Source organism: Biomphalaria glabrata, chromosome 10, assembly GCF_947242115.1.
Source record: "Biomphalaria glabrata chromosome 10, xgBioGlab47.1, whole genome shotgun sequence".
NCBI lineage: Eukaryota > Metazoa > Mollusca > Gastropoda > Planorbidae > Biomphalaria > Biomphalaria glabrata.
The window spans coordinates 28,255,795-28,279,815 of record NC_074720.1 but is presented as its reverse complement, the minus strand read 5'-3'; the positions used below and the strand labels follow the sequence as shown (position 1 = coordinate 28,279,815).

At 35.4% G+C, this 24,021-nt stretch overlaps 1 protein-coding gene across 10 annotated transcripts in view; it reads left to right on the top strand.

The window, feature by feature from the left end:
* Positions 1 to 15,994, top strand: part of LOC106052510 (glycoprotein 3-alpha-L-fucosyltransferase A-like) — a 133,313-nt gene extending 117,319 nt beyond the window's left edge. For 9 of the 10 annotated variants that reach the window (XM_056044922.1, XM_056044921.1, XM_056044929.1 and 6 more), the window contains 3 exons: positions 1,242 to 1,399; positions 7,310 to 7,474; positions 8,406 to 15,994. In XM_056044922.1, the coding sequence (XP_055900897.1) occupies positions 1,242 to 1,399; positions 7,310 to 7,474; positions 8,406 to 8,616 (534 nt within the window). In that variant the 3' untranslated portion in view covers positions 8,617 to 15,994. The remainder of the gene's footprint in view (positions 1 to 1,241; positions 1,400 to 7,309; positions 7,475 to 8,405) is intronic. The other variant, XR_008780289.1, reaches the window with a different exon arrangement.
* The last annotated feature ends 8,027 nt before the right edge of the window (positions 15,995 to 24,021 follow it).

Genomic DNA, 24,021 nt, shown 5'->3' with positions numbered 1-24,021 from the left:
CATGATAAGCAATAGGCTACTCAACTGAGGTTTAAGACTAGACATGTTTAATACTGGAAATGTATATAAGATTTGAGTGGGGAAGTAGATGTCTAATTCAAAGAATTACCTACTTTGGTAGTTAGTCGCTGTCTTGGCAACTAAATATCTCAACCACCGTTTTAAGAAAATGGTTAATTAAATTATTGTTCTGCATGTTTAACGAATGTAGCTACATACATTAAAAATCAAATAATAATTACTGAGAAGTTATTCACAAAATACGCTCAATGGAGATTAATCAAAGCTAACTCTCGATGTGTTGCTATTTTATTCTTGGGTATTTGAAGCATTGTCTCACAAGCTACATAACTGACGTTCCTAAAGTAACACCTGAGCTACTGACCACATCCTCTAAGACTGGAGTAGCACTTGAGTAACTGACCACATCCATTAAGACTGGAGTAGCACCTGAGTTACTGACCACATCCTCTAAGACTGAAGTAGCACCTGAGCTATGACCACATCCTCTAAGACTAGAGTAGCACCTGAGTTACTGACCACATCCTCTAAGACTGAAGTAGCACCTGAGTTACTGACCACATCCTCTAAGACTGGAGTAGCACCTGAGCTACTGGCCACATCCTCTAAGACTGGGGTAGCACCTGAGTTACTGACCACATCTTCTAAGACTGGGGTAGCACCTGAGTTCTGACCACATCCTCTAAGACTGGAGTAGCACCTGAGCTATGACCACATCCACTAAGACTGGAGTAGCACCTGAGTTACTGGCCACATCCACTAAGACTGGAGTAGCACCTGAGCTATGACCACATCCACTAAGACTGGAGTATCACCTGAGTTACTGACCACATCCTCTAAGACTGAAGTAGCACCTGAGCTACCGACCACATCCTCTAAGACTGAAGTAGCACCTTGTCTATTGACCACATCCTCTATGACTGAAATAGCACCTGAGCAATTAACCCTAACCTGAGTACCTGAGCTATTGACCACATCCTCTATGACTGCAGACTAAATCAAACTTCTGGTTTGATATTAACTATAAAAAAATTTAAAAACTTGCTTAGTTGATTAATGGTCATTATTATGGTCCCATCTGATTCTTGTAACTTTCTGTCTTGGATGAGCTTGAGGACAACAATACTAGCCTCTGTAGTTCTGGTCAACAATGTATAATCCTTGCCGAATCTTGTTTCCAGTGATGTATTTTTTAAAAAAGCTCTATTTCTTATTGGCAGGTGGACATTTATGGAGGCTGTGGTCCATTGCAATGCCCCAGGCACGAATCCAACAAATGTTTTGACATGTTGAACAATGACTATAAGTTTTATCTTTCCTTTGAGAACTCCAACTGTAGAGACTACATCACAGAAAAGTTTTTTATCAACGGTTTAAAGTAAGGCTCACTTTTTTCTTCTAGTTTCTGTTTTCTTCTTTGTTTATTTCTTTGTTTTGTTTTCTGTTTTATTCTTTGTTTTGTTCTTTTCCTTTTTTAAATTTTCTGTCGTTTTTTTTTAAAGAATTTTAATCTTTGTTTATGGTTTGTTATAAATCTTTGTTTATGGTTTGTTATAAATCTTTGTTTATGTTTGTTATAAATCTTTGGTTATGGTTTGTTATAAATCTTTGTCATCTGACTTAAAAAAGGAACGTGCTTAAAAGTTTATAAAAGAGAAAGAAAGGGGAGAAAGAGAAGGTAAGATAAAGTGATGAGAGAGAGAAAGAAAGAGAAGAGAAAGCAAGAGAGAGAGAGAGAAAGAAAGAAATGAAAAAAATAATAAGAGAAAATGAGAGAGAGAATTAAAGAGAAGTAATGACAAAATGATGAGAGTGAGAAAAAGAAATAGAAGAAAAGAGAAAGCAAGAGAGATAAATAAAGAGAAGGAAAAAGAAAATAGTAAAAGAGAGAAAGAAACAGAAGAAAAGAAAAATTGATGAGAGAGAGAAAGAGAAAGAAAGAGAAAGTGGTGAGAGAAAAAAAGTGAGGAGAGAGAGAAAGTGAGAGAAAATAAGTGTATGCATTTTTCTCCTCAAATTTAATTGCTGACACTCCAATCATGAATCACATCGCCATTAAAATGAATTGTTGCAATGGATCCCTTGATAAACCCTAAGCATTTACCTTCTTCTACCACGCCACCCCCCCCCCCCCCCGTCACCATCAAGATCAAAACATCTGTCTCACATCTCTCTCCTAAAGATAACTTACAACAGATTTAGAAACACGCCGTCAAGTTTCAGACGTGCGAGGAATTTATGGACAGCTTTGCTAAGAAAGATGTCTCAAGATGATAACGTTGTGACTAGTCTGATCCTCTCTAGTCTTCACTTAGTAACCTGTTTCAAAACACATTTATAATTTTATAAACCAAAGATACGCTTGCAATCCATAATTGCAGTGATCTGCTATTGACATATTCATCTGTCCAGTGGCGTAGCTAGAAATTCGTCATAATTGGGGTACCAGGGGCTTGACCTCCTAGGGGGCATTTTGAATAAGATTTAATATTTAATGTAAAAAAAAAATTGAACACTCATTTGTGCCCCCCCCCCTTTCTATTCTGTGAAAAACCAAAAGCGCTATTGTAATCTAATTTAATCATATCATGTTTATCGTGTTCAAAATCAATACCTACCTTTTTACCTGTTTCTCTTACAAAACTGTGGACCCTAAGGGGCCGCCTATGAGTTTGTGTGAAAACCAAAATTTTGGATTTTTTTTTTATAAATTGCTTATTGGTTGTAAACGATTAAGGGACAGATGTAAATATAACACATGTATTGGTCATGAAAATGTAAATATTACACATTTACAGGTCACCAAAATGTCAATATTACACATGTACTGGCCACCAAAATGTCAATATTACACATGTACTGGCCACCAAAATGTAAAACTCGGCCGACGAATTTTAGTAAAGAAATCACACAATTTGTATACGAACTTATTACTTATGTTAAAAATATATACTAATTATATATATTTCAATTTCAACCTATTTTTAGATTTTTTCGCCCCCCCCTCTCTAGTATGTTAACCGATTTGGTGGGATGGGAAGGTGGCGATGGCATCAATCCCCCCCCCCCCACCATAAACTTTTGAGTGGGGGGGGGCGGTCCAATCTATTTGTAGAAATCACACCTTGTTAACGGAATCAATTAAATATCTGTATGATTAAAACTTGTTATTGATATTTTAATCGACCTTTATATTATGTCGTTCCCCTGTTAGTCGATTGGGTGGGGGGGGGCGAATACATCGACTGCCCTTCCAACCTAAACCCTTTGTAGGGGGGGTGTCTTTTATTTAGAAATCATAGATTGTGAACAAAATTAGTTGCATTAATATATACTTTTTATATTATATCGATACACTTCTGGTATCTTAGCCGATTCGGTGAGGGGGGTGGGGTGATTCCTTCTACTGCCTTCCCCATCCTTGCCCTCTGAATGGGGGGGGGCGGTCCTATTTTTATGGAGAAATCATAGTTTGTGAACAAAATTAGTTGAATTTCTATATAATATAAGCTACATATCGATGTTTTAACCCATTTGTATATTATGTTGCACACACACTCTGATCTCAAATTTTATCATTTGTAAATATAAAATTAAAAAGGGTTGCACTAGGTGGGAGGGGCAATACATGCAATCGCCTTCCGCCAATCGCAAAAACCAATACTTTTTCTTTTTGTATTTTAGTTAATTAAGAAATTACAAAACAAAAAAAATTGTCACTAATATAATTTATATATGCTATAAATTAAATTATTTTATCGAGTCGCCCCACTCCCTATTCTTTAATGCCAAATGCAATCTTTAGCAGAAATTATAAAAAGAAGCAAGGATTAACGTTTTCACTGTACCGCCCCCTCCCCTTTCCAGACGAAAACATGACGTTTTAAAACTTAAGTCAAATATGACGACACAGTTTATGTAATTGCACACCAATTTATCTTAGTTATTTTAAAGACTTTTTTTTGTTGAAAATTTAGAATTCATACTAAATTTTTCATTATAAGATTAACAATTGAGATGAGTTCTGAACACAAATATTTTTTCCTAGTCATATTTTTCCAGCCTTTACTCATACCGATATTTTTCTGTTGTATAAAAAAATTGGGACTATAACTCATAGTATAGCACATTCACTTAAATCCTAAAAATGAAAAAAAAACAATCTAATTGGTTCATTTAATTTCTCCTCCCACTTTCGAAATTTTTTGTTTAGAGATGTGAAATTATAGTTTTGTAACAAAACAAAGTTACAAACATGCATATTGAACTGGACATTACTGGACATTAGGGTTTACTGGACGTTAGGGTTAGGGTTTACTGGACGTTAGGGTTAGGGTTTACTGGACGTTAGGGTTTACTGGACGTTAGGGTTTACTGGACGTTAGGGTTTACTGGACATTAGGGTTTACTGGACGTTAGGGTTTACTGGACGTTAGGGTTTACTGGACGTTAGGGTTTACTGGATGTTAGGGTTTACTGGATATTAGGGTTTACTGGACGTTAGGGTTTACTGGACGTTAGGGTTTACTGGACGTTAGGGTTTACTGGACATTAGGGTTTACTGGATGTTAGGGTTTACTGGATATTAGGGTTTATTGGACGTTAGGGTTAGGGTTTACTGGACGTTAGGGTTTACTGGACGTTAGGGTTAGGGTTTGGGAAAAAATCGCCTTCCCCACTCCAAAGTTCTTGATCCGCTAGTGCCTAGAGCTACACTTAGCACGTGACAAACATAACTAGTACACACTGACCTGAGTCTTATTTTTACATGTAAATAACGTTTATTAAATGACAATAATATACTGCAACTTCAAGCATTCATTTACATGTCACTAGTTAGATAATATACTGCAACTTCAAGCATTCATTTACATGTCACTAGTTAGATAATATACTGCAACTTCAAGCATTCATTTACATTTCACTAGTTAGATAATATACTGCAACTTCAAGCATTCAGTTACATGTCACTAGTTAGATAATATACTGCAACTTCAAGCATTCATTTACATTTCACTAGTTAGATAATATACTGCAACTTCAAGCATTCAGTTACATGTCACTAGTTAGATAATATACTGCAACTTCAAGCATTCATTTACATGTCACTAGTTAGATAATATACTGCAACTTCAAGCATTCATTTACATGTCACTAGTTAGATAATATACTGCAACTTCAAGCATTCAGTTACATGTCACTAGTTAGATAATATACTGCAACTTCAAGCATTCATTTACATGTCACTAGTTAGATAATATACTGCAACTTCAAGCATTCAGTTACATGTCACTAGTTAGATAATATACTGCAACTTCAAGCATTCATTTACATGTCACTAGTTAGATAATATACTGCAACTTCAAGCATTCATTTACATGTCACTAGTTAGATAATATACTGCAACTTCAAGCATTCAGTTACATGTCACTAGTTAGATAATATACTGCAACTTCAAGCATTCAGTTACATGTCACTAGTTAGATAATATACTGCAACTTCAAGCATTCAGTTAAATGTCACTAGTTAGATCAGAAATGGCATCCTTCACAGTAGTTATATAAATAATAAACCAAAATAAGTACAGTTACATCCGCATCTCAGTGGGCACAAAATATCATAAGTCTTTTAGAATACATTTTCACTATTAAAAATACATCCGCATCACAGCGGGTAACAATAAACTTCAATACATGTATCTAGCTCTAAGTACAGAAAGCAACTACTAAAACTGTATGTACTATTTCAAGTCCCAAAGGTTATTGCTACTCACTTCAAGTGAATTTAGTCCTTCTTACTTCCTCTTTCTATATCAGAGGTTTCTCGTGGCTTTTCACCTTCTTGACCCAAGGTAAACAAATAACAGTTAATGTCTAGCGAGACTGTGACATTGCTATAGTTAAAAGGAAAATAAGATTCCTTCTTCTTTCAAAATAATCCTTGAACGTGATCTGCTATGTTCAGACTTGAATGTGGACTAACATGTTAAGCCTTGAATGTAGCTGCTATGTTCAGACTTGAATGTGGACTAACATGTTAAACCTTGAATGTAGCTGCTATGTTCAGACTTGAATGTGGACTAACATGTTAAGCCTTGAATGTAGCTGCTATGTTCAGACTTGAATGTGGACTAACATGTTAAACCTTGAACGTGAGCTGCCATGTTCAACCTTTGCCTTTTTAACTGCTGTTTCTATCACGCCCATACAAAATGTGACCCAATCCTCGACGTGATCCAATCCTCGCAAGCAAAGTCCACATTTGTCTTAACAACGTATTAATTGGACTCAATCAATAACACTTCCAGTAGGCCTACCGTTACTTGTCTTTCATCTAGTCGTCATTTCAAAATCCATGGGAATTAGTCTTCTGTATTTGACTAATGCTTATTTTGTTTTGTTTTGTTTGTTTTGGTCACATCCTCAGAGAAAAATAATTTAACTAAATTATATTTTTTAATGATTCTTGTGTTGTCACGTAATGAAATGATTGTGCAAAATTTCAGCTTGACCCGAGATTGGGTGTGGGAGAAATAACGTGTACAAACTTCTACCTGACAGACAGAGTGATCTAATATAAGCTTTATAAAAAAATATTCATTTTAATTAGGCACATCTGAATAATGTCAATTGAATAAAACTCGTGGGCGGTTTTTGCGAGTCCGTTACATATGCATATTATCTCACACACGATCTGATATTTAGTCGAGATTAACATTTGCTGGCACGAACTGGCTTTTAAATCTTTTTTTTTTTTTAGAAAATGTTTAATCGTAGGCCTATATATGTGCATATCATATGCGTAGTTTGTTGTGCTCTTTTTTTGTAAACTAGGGTTTCGAAATACATTTAACTAGTTGAACACAAATAATTACTTTTTGTTTCAAACTTACATCACATTTATGCAAAGCATTATGGATGAAGGTCTATCTATAGACCTATTTAAATCTTGGCAGTTGGAAGCATATGTGGCAGAAAACAAAGCATTTTTTCAATAGTCTCTACGTCTGTCTGTCTGTCGGGAAAGATTCTTTTACACTTTTTTTCTCCCAATTTCCCATTCTCGAATGAGGTTAACATTTTGTCCACAATTAGTCAGAGTCGAAGACAATACCTGATGAATCAAGAAAAAAAACACGATTTGTTTATCAAAGACACAATACACAATATAAGCTTTGCTTTTTGTATACGGTACATTTTTTTTGTACATTTTGCTTGTTCATTAGAATCCGTCTTGTTGTTTTTCACCATGTTTCCGACCTTTCACAATGTCTGTTTCTTTGTTTCAGGCATGACGTCATTCCAATCGTGATGGGGGCAGCACCGGAAGACTACGTCAGAGCAGCGCCACCTCACAGTTTCATTCATGTGGATGAATTTGAATCCCCCAAACATTTGGCAGACTATCTTCATCTGTTAGACAAAGATGATAAACTTTATAATGAATACTTTCAGTGAGTCACTTCACATGATCAGTTAGATAAATGGTTTGAATGTAAAATACAATTTTGGATTATTACAAATAAGATTATAAAAAAAAACAACTGAAAAAACTTGTGGTGCAAGAAAAATAATTTTGAGATGATGAGTGCCCTGCTTGTCTTTATTTAGAAGACACGGTGCAAATAAGTGCAAAACAAAAATTGTATGTGCTTTTAAAATGACATAGCCAATCAAAATGTCTATATTTAGACAGGAAACACCAAAAAGTTAGCTCTATTAGGTTTGTCTCCATTGTTGATGATGCCCTAAGAAGGGGTTTTGTTTAGCTTCGATATTATTATCTAGCTGCAGTTTATTCTATCTCATCTGTCCCTTGACCTAGGGGTGCTGGGACATTTCACATAACAAACTCCCTCCATTTTTCCCTGTCACCAGCTGTTCTTAGCAGGCTATCAAGAGAAGTCCAGTCTTTGACATTGTCCAGTCTTTGAGCGACCTTTTTCTTCATGCTCCCACCACTCTACTTTGAAGAATGACTTTGGACAATGAGTCATGTCTTACACTGTGACCAAACCAGATCAGTTTTCGTCTCTACGCAGTATTGAGTTCTTTCTATTTGCCAGCCAGAGTGTTAATTTGTAAAAGTACATACTCATTTGTCTTCTGCTCCTGGGATCTGATACCCAGCTGGTTCCTGGAGCATTTACTCTCAAAGGCTTGAATTCTTCTTGCAGTCTCAGTTCCACAATTTTCTCATGACGGTGGACGTCAAGCTTAAGTTCTTGTTGTTTTTTTCTCTTCTATTGATCCTCCATCTCTTTATGCTTGACCCCAGGTATTTAAATGAGTCCATTAGCTACAGTTTATTTTGTTAATAGGAAGTTTACCAATAACACTTTAATTTATTTTGTCACTAAAAAAGGTCCCTTTTTTGTCTGACAGGTGGAAAGGCACAGGGGATATAATCAACACGTTTTTCTGGTGCCGAGTTTGCGCACTTGCTCACGATGACGATAGGGGACAGTCGTGGTACAACGATGTGGAAGCATGGTGGAGGAACTCGGAGGTTTGCATCGGAACGGATAACTGGAGAAACAGAACCAAGCCGAACCAGCTGATAGCAGACATGCCTATTGTCATACCGCGGAAGTAAACACCAAGTTAGCAGCTGGTATACTGTCCAGATATCCCTTGTCGTTGTCCAAAAACATGCAAAAATGAACAATAATAAGGCTGCCATTTATATAAATAGTTATTAATGAAATGGTTTGTATAGCCTTGCCAAGAAGTGTTGTTGTTTTTCCTGGAATCCAATGCTAGTTAGAATAATGCTACCAGTTAGTTTAGCACTTTAGGCAGATGAACATTTAGACTTGTTACTTAAGAATTCTAAGCTTCATAACCCTTCCAAAGTAGGACAAGTGGGGATTGGAGTACCGTACGAGCTCCAAACAGATTCTTTCAACAAAAAAAACCCAGTGAAATAATAATCTTATAAACATGAATAATGTTTACAGTAAGGTTGTGTTTCTTTTTGACAGCTCTAATTGTAGCAGGCCCATAGATATAGAGTTTCAAAAAGAGAGAGGTTGCATTTCATCAAAGCAATACTCAGTTAACAGGAAGTTCAAACTAGAGTTGCTATTGATGGCAATATCTCCCTGCGTTGTGTGCAGGCAGTTTCTGTCCACAGTGTTTAACTCAGCTTGGGAGAACTGTTTTTTTTTTATGTATTCACTGTTAACTCTAACATTGATAATGTTTTTATTTTCAAGTATGCATTCCATTTTTTTAACCTTTTTGTGTTCTTGTATACGTACGTCATTAAGTTCTGATTGTTTTCAAGAAAGATAACTATAGCTTATTCTATTCATGTTGAACTGGCCATGAGAGATTTCTTCAAACATGTATGCTTATGTAGGACCTTGTGAATGTGTATTATGTTAGATGGAGCTAACCCCTTCAAACTTAAAAAGTTTTTTTTTTAAATAGTTTTATTTATTTATGTACTAAATTATTTTATGTATTTCATTGTTTATCAATTTTAATATTGTCTTTATTTTTTTAAAATCTTAGTGTATATATATATCTATATATGTATCTATATATATATATATATACATATATATATATATATGTATATATATATATATATAGGATGTATGGGGATTATGTGATTACTGTAGTATAAATAATAGAGCCACGGCATTTCTCTGTTCTCTCTTATTTATCTGCTTTAAAAAAAAAAGTGAACAGTGTAAAATGATTTGTTCTTCTTTAGAGGGTTTTTATGTTACTTTTCACCTTTTGTTTTCTTCATGACCCTCTAGTGGTTCACAGGTGATTCACTAGTTGAAAAACTTTGCTATATTAAATTTATGTATGTCGTTGCGACCCTATCAAAGACCATTTAATGTTGAATGTTACCATGGCAACAAACATTCTTTAAAATTCTTTTTTTTTATTCTTTTACAAGATTTTTTCTTGGTTAAATGTATTTTATCTTGTTGTTTTCCTTGTATTCAATGTTTGATATGTCCTTCTATCAATGAATTCCAGCGTTTAACTACAAAGTAATCCATAACATTGTTATTTTGACACTATTTCTATGACATTTTATTCTCTTGTTGTTATTTGTGTGTGTGTGTGTTTTTAAAAATGTTTTTGTGATAATTTTTTCTTTCATTCCGGGAGAAATAAGAGAACCAAAATATAACTGTTAAATCATTTCAGTTCTAATTCATCGTGATAAAAGTCTCAGAGAACAAATGTGGTAATAGTTCTGATAATGCCGATGTATAACCTGTCTGTGGACATGGAAAGGAGATAACATGATTGAATATTACTTTTAAGTGCCTATTGTAACTCCTAGACAGACCATGTGTAAATCTGTTTTGCTGCACTGAGACAGTCTCCCAAGCTTGAGGGGATGAAGCTCTGTGTGTGAAAGAGCTCGTACCTTACATTCCTCTTACTATGTCAATGCTGGATTTATATTTTCTATGACTTTAAAAAAAGGAATGCTCATTATAGCCAGATTTAGCCAGGATATATAGCTATTTCTACAACTATTGTTCCCATGCCGTCTAGTTTCTTTGGTATGGGTTGGTCCGTTCCTTGAACCTACAAAAATACATGTCTACTAAGCCTAGTACGTAATCCTTTTGGCAGATTTTTTAAAAGGGGATATAACTGTGTATGCACAAAGCAAACCAAGCAATTCTTCAGTGTGAGTTAATAAAGAGGGCTTTTGATTGCAACTTTTTTTACACACACATATCTATAAGACACCGTCTCTGTAACTTTATATAATTAAATGAACGTGCCGATTTCGTGTAATAATTGAATCTTTAATTTGCATATCTCTCTCATTATGAATTCATTAATGAGTACTCAGTTATTCTGTAATGAAATGTTTTGAATATTTGCAATTATAGTAAAATTGAAATAGTCTGAACATAGAGAACTCCTAATGGTTAACCTTTTAAGGTACTGGAAGTAATCCTAAGAATTACCTTTAAATGGATTGAATGTGTTGAACTATTTTTTTTTTAATATATTTGAACAACTAGAATAATACCGTACATCAATGGTTACTTTTCCTTTAATTACTATCGTATCTGGTACAAATAATTTTTTTTTTGTGGGAAGCGTGGTCGAGAGGCCAAGTGCTCTTGAACTTGCCTTGGCTTGGCTACCTAGAAGGGGACTCGAGGTTCGACATCCGACTCGGGCAGGGTTGTGTTTACTGAGCGCCTAAAGGCAGCATGGAAAACCAACTCCTAGATACCTCCTCCCCCCCCCCCCCCAACTGGTCCACAAATGAGATTGGACCAAAGGCGCTCTGAGCATGCTATAAACATGAAAGTAGCGCTATATAAAAGCTATAATAATAATAATAATAATTTTATCTTATATTGTCACTGACCTATAAAATGATTTCAGACTTGGTATGTTTTCTACATTTGTCTCCCCTCCTCCCAAAAATAGGAAGCTTTTTTACCACAGCAGCCTCCACTTGAGCATATTCTGTCTATGTGAACTGTGATATATCTAATATTCCTAGAAGGTTAAGAACTATACCATTTGACAGAGTGATTTGTTCCGTGTTAATGTTTGGGCATGACTGTCCAGTGTTTGTAGTAAACTGGGCCCAATGTTTTCCTGTTATTGCTCTTTAGATGTGTCTGTGTGCAGGGCCTGTGTAGGTCTGGCTGAATGAGAATCAAGGTGTTGGTTGATAATGAGCTATTGTTATATTCATGTACGTTCAATGAGGACACAGCTCAATGCACCAAAGTCTAGATTATTAAATGAAGTCTTGTATAGGTTTTAGTTTTGTGACTTTCCTAGCTTATCATCAAACTTCTTACCTTTTGTTTGCATAATCACTGCCTTTAAATATAAATGCTAAATATAGAATAGTATCGTTTCGTTATATGACACTTTCACAAATGTAATTAGTCCTTTCTCTTTTCATTTTTTTAAGCTCAATGACAGTGTCCTCACGTTTCTCCTTGTTGCTTTTTTCTTTTTTCTCGCTGACTGTCATTTACTGTATTTTGAATGTAACACGGATCTTAAAAATCCTAAAGTTAACAATGAGCAGATAATTGTGATTAGAATGAGCAGGTGGGAAGTGCATTCAGTTGATAACGGTATGTTGTATCTGAAGCACCCCACACTCACACACTGTATTGACAAAGAATGTCACAAGGAATTATTTTAAAATATATTTTTTAAAAATAAATAATGCGGTCACTGCAAAAAATATATTTATGCTTAGCTTCTCTATTTGAGGCATTTCCCACAGATTCATGAGTAACTTTATGAATGCACTGAGTAAGACTGTGGCAGCACTATGGAATCCATGGGCGGAATTCAGCTTAAGTTGTGATTTTATTTAAGAAATATTTTAGTGCCACATGAATCCATGAACTCATACACACACACATTTGATCCCCACTCTGTATATCTTGGTCGAGTTGTTAGCCTGCTTCTACTTAGTGACACCAAAACATGACCTTTTTATTTCCAAGAAACACAAACAAGTGAAGATTAAAAACTTACATTACCTTCAGTAGCTTGAAAATATTTGTCTAGATAAGTGACACTGTCATTGCAATAGTAGCAGTTTTTAAAAAATGCCATGAGAAACATAGACTGGCCAGGGAGACGAATTGTATTCGCCCATTTTTTTTTCGAGTTCTCCCGGTAGTGAAACAATAATCTTCATTATTCTTTACCCATAGGTCTACTTTGATGCCATCTCTATTTGACTTGCCATCTAGTAGCCCATAATGTTATTATATAGAGATTGATTCTTAAGGTTATATATAAGCACATTTTTGCTTTCCTTTGGATGGTTTGGAGTTTCTTCATTATATTCTGCTTTTAAAAGGCCGCCAGTTGTAATTTTTTTTTTAATCTATGGTCTATGTTCAACTCATTATGTGTGTGCATGAATAAATGGGCAAACTTATTAGGCCTAGACATTATATAGGCCTGTGTATATTATGTTTTTACACATTGAATGATATAGTGTGAACACTAGTTTACTTGGCACAAAATATTTTTGACGTATCTTTTTCCGTTGCTTGTTTTAACTCTGACTGCTGTTGTTGAGTGAAAAAGAAAATGGTGGTGTCCCTTTGGCAAAGCATAATAACTTTCACCAAGGCCCAACTATTGTAACTGCATATTATATTATGGCAGCTTGTTTTTCTGTAACTCATACATTTATATATGTTTTTATATGTTTTGTTTTTAAATAGAAGACTTACTCAAAGTATATATTGTGTATATAAAATGGACAGGACCTAGCACTAATCATAATATGCAAGCGTAATCCAAGTAGACCTAGATGTAGAATCTATTATAGTTTTAGTACTCCCACAGTTAGATGTAAACAATATGTTTAGTAGATAATATGGGCCAGGTGTTTCCCAAACTATGTTCCACGGAACCCTAGTGTTCAGCGAGGCCTGAATAGATGTTCCTCGAACTACTGGAATAATTAGCTAGTAGACCATTACTTGAATAAACTCATTCTCTCCGTAATTATTTTCTATGACCCCGACAGAATTATTCATTTTGCTTATTTGTAGCTCACTTCCCTGTTATGATTTAACTTCTAGAACTTTGTTATCAGAAAATATTTTATTGGGTATAGAAAGGCAATGCATGCTCTTTTTATAATGTAACATTGTTTATATAAACCAAAAATGAATTTAATGGGATGAAATCAACAATGGTATCGTCAATTAGGAGAGAAAGAGTTAAACTCTGTAAAAAATAAACAAAGTGTTCCACTAAATGTGCGAAGTGCTCTGTTAAGGAGAAAGTTTGAGAAACACTGGCTATAGATAGATATTTATAGTATTGGAAATTTTGTTACGTGGGTGTTAATTCGTAAACAAAAACAAGTTCTGGTGCACACAATACAGAATTGCTAAACAAAGTATAACCAAAACAATGTATGTGCAACTTTTTCTGCTCTGTAGAATCAATCTCTGAACTTTTTTACTTGTCATTTTTATTTCCTAGTTGGCGACTAGACTATTGTGGCCCACGTAACTTTTATCTATTTAATTCCAAATTTTTTCTTTATCTTTTTTTTTTCTTTTGTTTTTCTTTAGATTCAATTATATCGCCACCACTTTGTTTATATCGCTTCGAACTCTTTTTTTTTTCTTAGTGTGTAAACCTGATCTAAAGGGAGCTGGTAAACAAAGAGCAGATTACAGAGATGAATTACTAGTTTGAAAATCCCCAGTTTATATACAATAGACTCATTACAAAATACTATAGATATGCAATGATAATTTCTAAAAAAAAATAGGTCATCAATACTTAAACAGGCTTGACATTTTTTTGAAAACTGGATTTAGCTAGGAGACATAAGAAAGAATACATTCATAATATATAGGTCTGTGATTGATATCTGCTCAAATTGGTGAATATTATAAGAAACAAATCATAGAATCGCATTGTTTTGAAACATTAATAAAAAGTGTCGATCACAAGCTCGCTTTTCTGAATTTCTCGCTCAAATAATTAGCTGCCCGACATTGTTTATCTGCTTGGATCAAAAATACTTACACAAATAGACTTAATTATTAATCTTCTTGTTATAAAAGACAGACGTTACTTTAAAAAAAAAAGATGATGATTACACCCTAGGCGTCATGTCAAGAAATTACCTCATGCTTTCATTAGTGTACATTGTTTCATATAACTTTTCTTATAGTTTATAAGACTATGAGGTTTTTGTCTAGACCATATTTGATTACATCCAGAGAAAGTATTCTAAACATTTAGAGCTGTGGTACCTCCCAGAATCACGGTGTTTACTTTTGATCTCCGATAAATAGAGTTTAGAAAAACAGGTTATATGTTCATCATTCTTTTTTTCTTCATGTTTTATTTTTAATATCACGTGATATTATTTTCTCATTTCAATAATTCTTAAACTGCTTTATCTCTGTACGTTTCTGACACCATATCTTTAAATTATTTTACATTTGTTTCAATATATTTATATACATATTGAGATCAGAACTGTATATTTATCATATTCTTGATAGTTCAAAAATTTAAATAATCTTTGCAAACATTCCTAGATCCTAAAACGTAAATCTGGAAAATCAACAAAATTTACAGAAAATGTTTTAATTTATTTTTGTTTGTTTTCTCAATGAGTTGAGAGTGATTTTGACCTGGTCACTGAACCTCTGTGACTGAACTAAATCTTTCATCTGTGATTTCTGTGAGGGTGCACGACTTTATGGTGATGTGTTTTCTTCTGCTTTTTTTTTTTTTAATTTACATTTGACACTGTCCAGAGTTGGCATGAGTTTATATTGGGAGATAATCCGTTAAATATAGCCTTACTTCCCCTAGCCATAAAAGTCATAGCCTTTATTTGTCTCAAATTATGTAAAACAACTTTCGTTCATACACTAATACGCTTAGTTAGTCAAGGTATTCTTATTCAAATGTTAGGAAGAATCTATAACATTTGTTAGTAAAGGTATTCTTATTCAAATGTTAGGAAGAATCTATAACATTTGTTAGTAAAGGTACTCTTATTCAAATGTTAGGAAGAATATATAACGCTCTGTGTGTAAGAAGAAGTCCTAGCCCCATGGTTCGCAGCCAAACATTGTTTTTAGATTGAAATTCTATAGTAGTATTTTAAGTAAACATTTAAACTAGCATACAGTTGAAAGCCTAGTGAAACAATTTGAATAGAAAGATGATTAAAGATAACCGAAGTTTCATTTAAACTCATTTAAAGTTTATTAATGAGCCTAACATCAATGATCAGCAATTAAACCCTGCACGAAGCTCTGGACATGATAGTCTGTAACATTTATGTCTGTTTTTTTTTTAATATTACAGGTGAACTACAATTCTAAATGTGTTAATGTTAATGTACAATCTATTTTTTAAAACAATGATATACTGTCTGTGGTATTTACATAACATACTGTTGACTGCTTGTATTCATAATAAATTTCAAAGTTTAATTTGCCAGATTTTTTGTTTCCTTTTTTAGCGGCCCCCGAAAGGGGAAAAGACGCTATTAGTTTTGTGCGAGATGTCTGTCCGTCTGTCCCGTTTAGATCTCGTAAACTAGAAGAGATATTGAAAATCCGACTTCACAATATTTTAGACCATTCAAAGTTATGATGCAACGTCTACTTTTTTTTTCCTGAAAGCGAAAATTCTAATTTTTAAAATCAATTATGCAAGCAGTTTTTTTATAAGAAAAAGCTAATTAGTATGCATTATATGTTAGACCTAATATAAGACGAATAGTAATCTTATAAACATCATTTTCGTGAACATTTTTCTATATAGCGGAATTTTTTTTTTTTCGAGGATTCGAATATGAGATTGAGCCTTTTCAAAACAATTAACTTATTTAGTTCGAACCGAGGGTCCCGGGTTCGAATCCCGGTGAAGACTGGGATTTTCAACTTTTGAGTCTACCCAGCTCTAATGGGTACCTGACATTAGTTGGGAAAAAGCAAAGGCGGTTGGTCGTTGTGCTGGCACCCTCGTTAACCGTAGGCCACAAAAACAGATGAACTTTACATCATCTGCCCGATAGACCACAAACTAGTTAGGCCAGGCTCACATCTAACTTTACATTCACTTTCACGTATCCTTTGATCTGCGGAACGGTTGGGGCACTACACAAGATCTGTTAACCTTCTTTCTCTATTCTTATCTCTCATTTGTCTTTGATATAATTTCATTCGGATGTTCTTTCTGAAAATATTGAAGCCTACCTGGGAGAACCACTGGTCGTGCGGTTTGCGCGCTGGACTGTCGTTTGGATTTATCGACGATCGAAGGTTCAAACCCTGCCTGCTCCCATCCCCCGTCGTCCTGCGGGAGGTTTGGACTAGGAAGTAAACTATCTTCAACTCTGAAGGATTATCCGAATTATGTAAAACATTTTACTTCGGGGGTCGATTTTGAGTTTGTGTTTCCACACAAACTGTCTTTTGTAACCTTGTTTTTTTCTGAAATACTTGACAAAATGTGCAACACCAAGCAGCTTTTTGAACAGTTTAATCTAATCAGTTATAATTGAGTTAAGGTTAGGCTTAAATAGGTACCACAAGCCTTATGTTCATTTTTACTGGATCCACCCCCACTCACCTGCATAAAAATGGATCCACCACCATTAATCTGCATACAAACTGAATTCACCCCCGTATGTCTGTTGTTTTTTTCTCCCTTCACTAAAAATGTACTTTCCAGTTGTTTTTTAATTCCTCTTATTGGCTTGCTAACTTTTTATAGGTAGACGGACACTCAGTGGAAACTAAGAAAACTGTCATGACATCTTTGAATAAAAAAAATTCTTTATTGGCCACGCAGTAAAAAGTCTGGTTTGGCCGTTATCATTTTTAAAAAAATATAATCCTCTCCAATATACACTTGAGGTGACCAAATAAACTCTTGGTACTTGGACATACTGTCACCTAGTTATACCAAGACTAATCGTCATAAAAAACATGAACACTGGCCTGTAACTTTTCAACCTATGAACAATTTAAACCAATAAGATCGTTTTAAACAAGTGTGAGCAGGTCAGGCAGGCGAGAGTGAGAGAGACCTATTCTCTGCTGCTCAACATTAAAATTTACCAACAGTAAGCAGATGTTTGCGCTACTGGGTGGGCTCAATCTGTGCACCTCGGTATGGTGACCAAGGGGCTAGAGTCACCTAAGTAACCAGACAACTAACTATACTAACTTGACTAAATGAAAACAAGATAACAAACTTTAGTTTACGATAAATAAAACAAAAAGAAACTTTATTTACATACAAAAATAAATCAATAATAAAATATAATATATACACTAACTTGACAAATCACTACTACTGAACCCATCAACTAACTAAAACCCTCTAAATCTACACCACTACAAAACTAACCAAACCAACTATCTAACTAAATCACTACAACTACTACCCTAGACCTAGATCGACAAACAAACTACAATAAACTAGTCTAGATCTACAATATCCTACGACTACAACCAACCCATAACTAATACTAAAACAAGAACATCTTAGCCTTAGTACACTTACTATCTAGACTAAACTAATTACTAACTAGCTAAAGCAAGAAACAGACTATAACTAAGCCACTAATAAGGCAACACTAGAGAAACAAAATAACACTAGCTTCCCTAGAATTAGAATAGATCTACAGAAACAATAACAAAACTTTAAAACTAGATCTATCAATAGCAGAAACAAAATAACACTAGATTCCCTATTATTTAGAATAGAATTAGAATAGATCTACAACAGCAGTTATAAGCAGCAGCTATTTCAGCAGAGTAATTGCAGCAGCTAAAAGCAGTAACACAGCAGCTAAAAGCAGTAACAATAGCCTGCAAAACTATATTATATTCTATTAGGACTGATGGACGCCGCCATCTTCAATACAGCATGTTGCCAACTATTATGACAAATAGTCCAAGTAGAAAATAAAATAACTACCTTACACATAGTGTGACATAGATCTAGTAAAAAAAAAAATAGTTACAAACTTACAGGCCGTCCCAGGTACAGGATTAAAAATATAATTAGACAACAGACCACAAAGATCTTCAGCTGTCACACAGACAGATATGGTACTGACCACTGATCAAATGTACACTCAACTGTTTTAAGACAGCATGTAGTACATCCCTTTTATACTATCCCGCACTAACCTATATAAATATGCGGAAGTACAATTATAAAATCTGACACTAACCTATAAAATATATAAAAATAGCTCTAACCTATACAACAAAAATACATTTAAAAAATAGCTAAAATTGCATATAAAACTAGCTCTGGGAGCGCAAGCTCACACAAGGTTACAAAAGAAAGTTTGTGTAGAAACACAAACTCAAAATCGGCCCCCGAAGTGGTCCGCTCAGGCAGATAAAAAGGCAGGTTTTAATGTTTTCAGAAAGAATATCAGAAACTATGAACTACAAACTATCAACAACTACAACACTATTAACAACTACAACCCTATCTCGTCGATACAAAAAGAAGAGACGTGCTGTTGTATTGTTAGTTCGACTAAAGACTTGATACCACAGGATACGGAGATTTATTAATGTTATTATTATTATTACATTGTTAATATTCATATGTATTCGATGAACTGATAGTTATGAAGATATAGTTTAATCCTAGGTGTCACTTACAAAGAACGGATCACGAATGAAGAGATTAAAACCAGGATTAATACAGCAATTGGACCCCACGATGACTACTAACCACTGTCAAAAAACTCAAACTTCTATGGCCACTTCATAACGTCCTCAGGGCTCGCAAAGACTTCTTCAAGGAATAGTACCGGGAAGAAGAGGAAGACAGAGAAAGCGATGGGAAGACAGTGAATAAAATTCTATCATAGACAAAGGGGAGACAGTGTCCGCCGACCTCCTTTTGATGTCCTCTGGTAACTGGAGTAAGTTCACCTTATGCTCTCAGGGTGTTCTGAAAAGGGCTAACGTTGCGGGAGCCCCAACTTTCCTAGCAGACTCTCATGCTCTCCTGGTGCAGAGTTCTGCTGGTGAGGTTTGTGGAAAATGCTAAGCTCTGACTGACATAACCCCCTGCACGCTCGTCTGGTGTAGAGTCTGTGTCTGTCGGGTCTATAGCTAATGCTGAACTGATCAGCCGCGGCCTTGGAGACTAGTGAAGGGTCAATCCATTACAATCTGCGGGCTCTAAACTGGTGGTTACAAAAAAGGTCTTCTGCCTCACTCCACTGCCCAAACGAGTGAGGGGCTGAACTAACCATCAAAGGCAAAGGACAGAAAGAAATGGAGAAAGACGGTATATAGATCTTGTGTGTTGCCCCAGTGGTCCAACAGACTAAGGGATAGGTGAAGGTGAAGCTAAATCTGAACCTGGCCTAACTGATGTTATTGAATCATCTTCTTTTTTTTTTTTTTGAAGTAACGTCTGTATCATATAAGATAAGATAATAATATTTAATAAATTGTTTAGTAAAGGGGGAATCTCTAAATCAAAGCCTAAACTGATAAAATTTGTCTTTAAAAGAAAAAAAAAACGTTTCACTTTTGTTTAGTTTTCTAGTGGCAACAGGGACGCTGCAGTTCACGTGTATAATATAAAACATACTTATGTATTTTGTTTTGAATTATATTTCACTTATATGAATACTAATGGGACATTTAGGTAGCTAGTAGGACAGAAAATACTTGGTCTAGTAATACCAATTTTAAAAAAAACCCTAAAACCGTTTGCATAATTGTGTTTAAAATTGTAAATAGTTACCTCTCTTACTAAATAGTTGTAAAAATTGTGTATTTTTATGAAAAAGCTACTTACATAGTTGATTTTAAAAAATAAATTATTAACTTTTAGAAAAGAAAAAAAGTAACCGTTGCATCAGAACTTTAAAAGGTCTAAAATATGATGTTGGATTTTCAATATCTTTTTTAGTTTACGAGATCTAAACGGGACGGGCGGACAGACCAAACAAAACTAATGGAGGCTATTCTTCTTTCGGGGGCCGCTAATATAATAGTTTCAATAACAACTAGAAGTATGATTTGAAAAAAAAAAAGATGCTAAAACGGTACAACCAGTAGCACCAATTATACTCGTGTTTTTCAGCTGCTTCCAAAAAAAGGCAAATCAAACGCGGAACCACTGACGGATCCAGAACTTTGGAGTGGGGGGGGGTGATTTTTTTCCAAACCCTAACCCTAACACCCAGTAAACCCTAACCCTATGCATAAACGTGCGCATATATATATATATATATATATATATATATATATATATATATATATATATATATATATATATATATATATATATATATATATATATATATATATATATATATATATATGAGAATAAAAAAAGCAGGATTTCTCAACCTCCGGCGAAAAACAAAACAACTGGGGCAGCGCTATAAGGTTTCCTATTGGGCAAAAGCGTTTTCTTGCATTCTTCACTGCAGAAACGCATTCTCCTGACATCTACTGCTCATAATTCATCAATGGAGTTCGGGGCAAAGCCCCGTTGCCAAAAGCGTTTTCTTGCATTCTTCACTGCAGAAACGCATTCTCCTGACATCTACTGCTCATTATTCATCAATGGAGTTCGGGGCAAAGCCCCGACGCCAAAAGCGTTTTTTTTTTCATTCTTTACTGCAGAAACGTATTCTCCTGACATCTACAGCTCATTATTCATCAGTGCGGTTCCGACGCCAAAAAAGATTTCTTGCATTCTTCACAGAAGAAACGCATTCTCGTGACCAAACGCTCATTATTCATACTATTAAAAAAGGACTTTTCAAATAATGCAATACAACAGAACGTCTCTTCTTTTTGTATCGACGGAGATAGGGTTGTAGGCCCTTAATACATTGCAAATAAAACCGATTTTTACCTTGAAAAGATAAGATAACCCACATATTTAGATTTTGGCTTTGAGGATCGACTCCGAAAAAATAATATTCAATAAAACTCAAGTATAAATTGTGAGTTATAGTCCCAAATTTATTTAACTAGCAAAATATCTAATTAAGTAAAGGTTGGGAAAAGGTACTAACTTTCTTAAAATAATAATTATAAATTCATGTGAAATTACATAAACTCTGTCTGGAAATGGGAGGGGCGGTAGAGTTAAAACGATTAATCTTCGATCCTTTAATAATTTCCACCAAAGATTGCATTTGGCATTAAAGAATAGGGGTGGATCGACTCAACTAATTTTGTTCACAAACTATGATTCTTCATAAAAATAGGACCGCACCCCCCCCCCCCCCACTCAGAGGGCTAGAGTGGGGAGGGCAGTACATGCAATCGCCCTCCCCCCAACCCCACCGAATCGGCAAGATACCAGAAAGGGATTGACATAACATAAAAGTTACGAAGCAGGACGTTTTGGCGCCGCCGTTTTGGCGCGAAGGTCGTTTTGGCGCGAGCCGTTTTGGCGACGGGACGTATTGGCGCGAAATACATTATGTACGTTTATTGTATTATTTCTTTTTAAAAAAATGATTCGTATCTATGTTTTACATGAGTGTTTATGTTAAGACATATTTTTCACGTACTAAATGTAAATGTGTATTTGTTTTTCACATCACTGGATAAAATTATTAGTGAATGGTCCAAACTACGCGAGCTTATAAAGACGTAGGGGCGAAAAGATTGAAAGAGAGGGGTAGACATTGGGCCGCTCTCGGAATTGTCAAATAAAAAAAATCTTTTGGAAAGAAATCCAACAATGTCATCCAGTGCGATTAGCAGAACTCACATATAGCATGTCATTACCATTCAGGAATCTGACTTATTATAGGCCTATATTCATGAAATAAGCAAAACCTTTATAATTAAAAAAAAAAAAAATTCGCTGAACGGTGTTAGAATTCATACTATACATACAATATTATGGTAGAGTGAAATAAACATTGTTATAAAAGCTACGTGCTTATTAAATTATCGTCAAATCTCGCGCCAAAACGTCCCGTCGCCAAAACGGCTCGCGCCAAAACGTCCCGTCGCCAAAACGGCGGGGCCAAAACGGCGGCGCCAAAACGGCGGCGCCAAAACGTCACGTACCGTAAAAGTTATATATTAATTGAATTAATGTTGTTCACAAACTATGATTTCTCCATAAAAGTAGGACCGCCCCCCCCACTCAAAGGTTTTTGGTGGAAAGGGCAGTAGAGGTATTCGCACCCCCCCCCCCCTGCCAATCGGCAAACAGGGAACAACATAATATAAAGATCGGTTAAAATATCAATAACAAGTTTTAATCATATAGATATTTAATTGATTCTGTTAGCAAGCTGGGATTTCTAGAAATAAATTGGACCTCCCCCCTCCACTCGAAAGTGTAAGGGGGGGGGGGGGGGGTGGGGTGGCGGGATTGATACCATCGCTCCCTTCCGACCCCACCAAATCGGCCAACATACTAGAGGGTTAGGGTTAATCTAAAAATAGGTTGAAATATAAATAATTAGTATATATTATTAACATAAGTAATAAATTCGTATACAAATTGTGTAAATTCTATACTAAAATTCGTCCGCTCCCCCCCTACGATCGCTCCTGCCGCCCCCCCCCCCTGGATCCGCCAGTGCGCGGAACAGGTTTACGTCATGCCAAGCATCGACGAGCAAAACCTGGAATACCAACAAAGGATGCTGATCAGTTTTGTGGATTTAAAAAAAAAATTGATAGCGTCCACTTTGGAAAAAAGCAAGAGAATAAGACATCTCGCAACAATTTGTCCAGATTCAGCGACATGTCTAAGCGAATCGAGCTGTTGTGTCACAACTGACGCTGGAATTGTTCAAACTCGAGACGGATACGAGATTGTGGTGTATTTTATCCCCATTTCTCTTTCTTGTAGCCATGGACGATGTCATAGAAATACATTAAACAGGCTACATTTGGGTTCCTATGGAATAAACCGAGTTGGATTGTGCAGACGACGTAAAGCATTACTTTGAAATACAATGAAATGTATACACTAGATGACGCATAAAGACACGCCCTCAAAGTTATGCATGTTGGGTGCAGGATACCCAGTACCCCCATCAACATTGGTCCTACAGATCTTGAAAAAAATAGAAAAGTTAACCTATCGAGGTAGCGCTACCTCACGCGATGGAGATGCATATCGTGGAGTCGCATGTCGGATGGGAAAGCAGGTGCTGTCTTTCAAAAAGTACGGACTATCTCAACAAAGAAATCAATTAGCCTGGAGATTAAAATCCATCTACTCAATACAATCATTGTCCTTACGGCCACCTCAATTCGAGACGAGGAAGGCCGAAAAGAGGCTGAGCAGTGATGTCTGAGAAGGATCCTGCGAATACCAAACCGAGATAATGTAACCGATAGAGAAATCTTTTTCCGCACAGGTATTTGTGATTGAGATTTGTGAGACATATCGATGGACATTAGTCAGACTTAACATGAAAGCCGAAAAGAGGAAAGCAAAAACATGGCCGTCGACAACTATTTGGCGTCAC